The following is a 5,439-nucleotide window of genomic DNA, read 5'->3' as shown; positions in this document are numbered from 1 at the left end:
GCCCTAAATGGGGTCACAAAGAGTCGGACGCAACTGACCAACAGATAATTACATGCATAATCACTTGAGGAGGGAGAAGATTAACAGTCAAGAGCATTCAACTGGTGCCTTTTACAAAGAGCAAGGTCTGTTTCGTGTTCTGTTTGTTTCTAAATATAAGAGAAGCGAAGACTATGGTAAAGAAACATTTTTGGACCCAGGAGTAATGAAAACGAAATCACTGAATCAGGTATGCTACACATTGATATATGGCACCAAATGGGTGGGGGATGGAGGGTGGAGGAAGCCTATTCATAAGTTGTGAGATCCTAATGTATTATGAAATTCAGAGAGGAAAATTTCACTTTATAATTTTATAACATGGATGCATGTCCACTGGAAAATAACAGAACAAATTACAATATATGAATTAATGAATACTGGGGCTACAGGAAATTACAAAATGGATCAATTTGGAGAAACATTTGGAGAATCAGTTTGGAGAAAAAATTTATATCAAATGATGCAGAATGAAGTGAGCAAGAGAACAACTAATACAATAACATAACTTTGAAAGACCACTCTACTCTAACCAATGCAATGGCAAATCATGACTCCGGAAGACTCCCACCTCTTGGTCAAGTGTTGATGGAATTAAAGGTTCACAATGAGATATTCATTTTATAACATGGCCAAAGTGAATTTGTTTTGCTTGTCTATACCTGTAAAAAGGAAGGCCTTTAGGGTGGAAGGAGAGAGGAAAGGGTTTATGATATTGATGCAAGGAAAAAAATCCATGAAATAGAAAATACACAGAAGGGAACAGAAGGTACTTCAGAAGGGGACATAAAGGGCAATGATGTTATTATCATGTTAAATTTAACATAAACATCAGAAAAATGAGCTACATGTAACTGAAGTTTGCATTTTCATACATAATCCTCTTTTTCTATTCTTTGTATACTGAAATGTCCAAGTCTGTTAATTCTACAATAAACAAGAAACTTTAAAAGTTTTGTTTTGTTTTGTTTTTTAATCATTTGCCCAGTATTCTCCCACAAAGTAATAGCTGAGAATGCAAGAATTTTTTAGGAATCGTGAGCCCCATTTGAAGAAAAATGTTAATAAGTTGTTGTTGTTCAGTTGAGTCCAACTCTTTGTCACCTCATTTGGGGTTGTTTTGGCAAAGATACTGGAGTGGCTTGCCATTTTCTTCTCCAGATCATTTTACAGATGTGGAAACTGAGGCATACAGGGTTAAGTTACTTGTCCAAGATCACACACCTACTGGGTGTCTGAGGCCAGATTTGAACTCAGTAAGTGAGTCTTCCTGATTCCGGTCCTGGCACTCTATCCACTCCACCACCTCACTGCCCATCAATAGGTTACAAAGCAGTAATAGCTTGAGCTAAGAGAGAACTGGAAACAATGTTTATTTTCTTAATCATTTTTATAAAAGGGATAAGACCAGAACAGGGTCACAAAAAGCTAGGATGTGGCTTGGCTTGAACATATTTCTCTTTAACTCTGCCTCCTTTTCTATCCACTAAAACCACACTTTCGTAAAAATGAAAATAAAAATTAAAAATAAAAATAAGACAAGAGTCATTTAAAAAAAATAGGCATGGTGCCTAAATAAAATCAGACCCTGCTTGAACATGTATGCAATATGAAAAAGAAAGGTGACTTCCAAACTTTTTAAAAAAATAATTTCACACCCTATTCTTGTGATTTTGTTTTGTTTTTTCTTGAGTTAATATATATGTCAAAAGGTTAGATAAATAACACATTTATTTTTTAAAGTAAATTTAATTTTTTTTATATTTCATAATATTCTCTGGAATAACAAGAGGCACTGAAATTACACATGTGTGCACATACACACACACACATTCTGTCTGTCTGTCTCTCTCTCTCCCTCTCTCAAACTAATGGTATAGGAGATAAAGAACATTATCCTCACCATACTGGTCCTGAGGGCAGACGCACTGAAGTTCAACGTAAGCCCAGGCTCTGTGATTAAACGTGGCAAAGAGGAAGCAAATGACCCTGATTCTCGAGACTTCTTTGGATAAACAAATGGAGTCATTCCCAAAACACTCCTCCTGTTTAATAAAGAAAAAGTTTTATGCAAAATGTAAGCCTACTTTCTGCCAGACACTGTGCCAAGCGCTAGGACCCCTAGAAGGACCCCTAACCCCAACATCTGCTCCCAAATAAGTAGGTATTTAATAAATGCTTATTGATTTGTAGGCATCCTTATTTCCACGTATTCACATAATATTTCTGGATATTTAAATATAAGTCAACCTTTAAAATTTCATTACAGCAAGGAGAGTACTACATAAAAACTAATGTCATAAAGTATACTAATGATAAAGGAAAGTGTTTGTGAAACCTTTGGACACACCTGCAGAGTTGACCACTTTTTATCTTCTGCCAGCTCTGATACAATTTGTTTGCAAGCTCAGAATCCACCTTTGGAGTAGAATGGTTCAAAGAAAAGCCTTCCTGCCAATAAGGACTTGCTGGAAATGAAATCAAGCTGTTTATTTGCAATAACAAAAAGCACAATTCAATTTACTTTATACCTAAAACTAAGCAGCCCACGATTCCCAGAAATACTTTGCTGACCAATATGGAAGACATCAAATATTCTGAGAATGTCAGCCTTCTCTAACTACCATCTCCTATATATTCATTATTAATATCCTTCATTCCAATGGTCAGTTTAGATTTAATATTGAATTATCTAAATTAAATCATCTAGATTATCCATTTTGACCAGAGCTTCTTGATGTGGAGCAGTGAACTTGTTTTTTAAAAATATTTGAAAAATGTATTTCAATGTAATTGGTTTCCTTTGTTGTTCCATGTACTTATTTTTATGTATTTAAAAATCATACATAAAATACATTTAAAAACACTATTCTGGGCAAAGGTCCATAGTTTCATCAGACTGGCATAGGGACATGACACAGAATAGGTTATAGACCTCTGATCTATATTAACTGTATAGCACTGTGTATAGTGGCCTGGTCTTGAGAATCAGAGTCCTCGGCTAGGTTTATGTCTTGCCCCTGACACATACTCATGGTGTAACTGAGGTCAAGTCACTAAATCCCTCAGAAGCTGTAGGTAACACTCTGAGGCTACAAACTGGCAAACCAATCAGAATGTGAGGATGGCTTTTTCCAAACAGGGAATTCCCTATATCTAAGAAAGCACGGGTCTTAATTCACCTCCAAAAAATATTTCAACAAAATGTTCAATTTTATTGTAATTACATATGACAAAAACAGGGTCTGTGAATCTACTATAAAATATCTTTTAATTGTCCCAACTGTGGAATTTTCATTAATTTTAGTTTTAGCATTCAATTATTATTAATTTTACACACAAATCTTACTTGCCCTCACATCATAAGTTCCCAGGGTACTTAATATTTCACTGCCAACAAGAGTACAGATCAATAAATGAGCATGGCTGGGCATGAAAAAAAGATGGTGCAGCTACTTACACAAGACAAGTGTACCTGAAGTACTTGGTCTAAGAATTTTATTGCCACCTTTTCTATTATTTCAATAGAACTGGAGAGCGCAATATTAAATCAATATACAATCCTAATCCAACTAACAAGTTTCTGAATGTGATGCTTGCTTGGAAAATGATTATTTTGAATTAGAGATTTGGGGAAAAGTCTGGAAATGTCCCCCATACCAACACTACAGTCCTCACCCAGATTTAATCCTTGTGAAAATGGCTATTAACTGTCACAGAACTAGTCTCCCAACCTTGCAGTATCACTCTGAATTCTCTATTTTATCTGTCCAAAACTTTGCCAGGTGAGAACAGAAGACTTCTAAGGTCCTAGCTAAGGAAATGAGTTATCTTATACATGAAGCCAGGGCTTCCTGTCTGCTCTTTATTAAAAAGGGGGCCTAATGAGGATGGAATGAATAGATACACGTACAAGAGCTTTGAAAACGAATAAAGGATGTCACAAATTTAAGAGATTCTGATGCAACTATATTAATTAATATAAAAGAGATGAATACCCATATGCTGTAACTCCCATCCAATTTCAGCTCTAACACCAAGAGTGAATAAAATACTTACCTTTATTTAACTTTTCCATGTAATAGTGCATTCCACAATGGGCTACTGCTTCAGAGACCAGACTCCCTGCCTATATAGAAAGGCAATAAATAATTAAAAAAGTAACACCAAACTGACAAACCCCAAAGCACTCGCACATGCAACATGTTAGCCTACATCTGTAGTAAACACCTATTTCTCTAGAATCAGATAATGAGAATGCTAAAAAAATCAACAGACTTCTACCCCATCCAAATTATACTTTAATGACAGATGACAACCAAATAATGTATTATTTGAAAGAATGTTTGTTCTGTCTCATGAGATCAGTACAGATTCAATTCCACCTTCCTACACCTTGTAGATCAACAGTGCTTTGCAGTGGGAGTCCATCCCCAAAGAGATGACCCCAAGGAGTAACTCAAACAAGATTTACAGATACCTCCTAAACCAAAGAAAAGTTAAATTCTTTTTAAGTTAGGAGCATTTTGCTGCATTCTTGTTCTCAGAAAACCTGATAATCCAAAATTGATTAGGAAAACCAACCTATTAACTTCTTTCCAAATGTATATGTTTACATCATTTAATCATTTTGAATTGATTATCAAGTAGAAATCAGTGTTGTAATATTGCTGGATTTCAAATCAGTATCAAAGAACGTAACCCTCTTTTACATAACAGCCAAGCACTGACAGATAACAGAAAGTTTGGAGATCTCAAAGAAGTCTAATCATACACATCACACCACACATACATACACAAACTGTCTGGTAAAACAATACCTTGGCTGGAGGTGAATAAATCTGGAGAGGTATTACAAACGTAGCGCCTATGTTTGTGGTCAAAGACACATGGGTGAACATATTTACTGCAGTGTCTTTAACACCAAGTCTCAAAGAAAATATATTCCAACATCCTGGAGGTAGAAATAAGGGGCCAGTGAAATTCTGAATCTAAAAGGAAAAAAACCAAAATAGATTTTTTTCTACAGCTAATCACCATTAAAATCTCACCTATAAAAGGATATAGTATCTAAAACCTCCCCTTCAAGATTTTCCTTTTAAAAAGTTGTTTCCGAACTGAAAAGGAAAGACTGAATAAAATGGCTTGTCAAATTAAGTGTGAGGAGATCAAATACTTTAAAACACATCTGCTTGGAACTTCTTGTCTTATGCTCATTATTTTAAGGAATGGTCATGTAACTCCATATTAAGTAACCTGAAAGCTTTCACAAATGGCAGCATTTCCCCCAATAATATACTGTACTGATTTATTCTAGCAGACCCTCTTTTACTGAAGAATAATTTTCTTAATGATAAATGTTGGAGAAGATGTGGGAAAATTGGAACACTAATGCATTGT

At 35.2% G+C, this 5,439-nt stretch overlaps 1 protein-coding gene across 3 annotated transcripts in view; it reads right to left on the bottom strand.

The window, feature by feature from the left end:
* TMEM131L (transmembrane 131 like) overlaps positions 1-5,439 on the bottom strand; it is a 166,920-nt gene that overhangs the window by 58,783 nt on the left and 102,698 nt on the right. For all 3 annotated transcript variants that reach the window (XM_027866844.1, XM_027866846.1, XM_027866845.1), the window contains exons 14-17: positions 4,860-5,030; positions 4,099-4,168; positions 2,390-2,507; positions 1,943-2,084 (exon numbers count right to left, since the gene is read on the bottom strand). In XM_027866844.1, the coding sequence (XP_027722645.1) occupies positions 1,943-2,084; positions 2,390-2,507; positions 4,099-4,168; positions 4,860-5,030 (501 nt within the window). The remainder of the gene's footprint in view (positions 1-1,942; positions 2,085-2,389; positions 2,508-4,098; positions 4,169-4,859; positions 5,031-5,439) is intronic.

The sequence above is a fragment of the Vombatus ursinus genome, unplaced genomic scaffold, assembly GCF_900497805.2.
Source record: "Vombatus ursinus unplaced genomic scaffold, bare-nosed wombat genome assembly UNPS02014784.1, whole genome shotgun sequence".
In the NCBI taxonomy this organism is placed as follows: domain Eukaryota; kingdom Metazoa; phylum Chordata; class Mammalia; order Diprotodontia; family Vombatidae; genus Vombatus; species Vombatus ursinus.
This window is presented reverse-complemented; position numbering and strand designations above follow the sequence as displayed.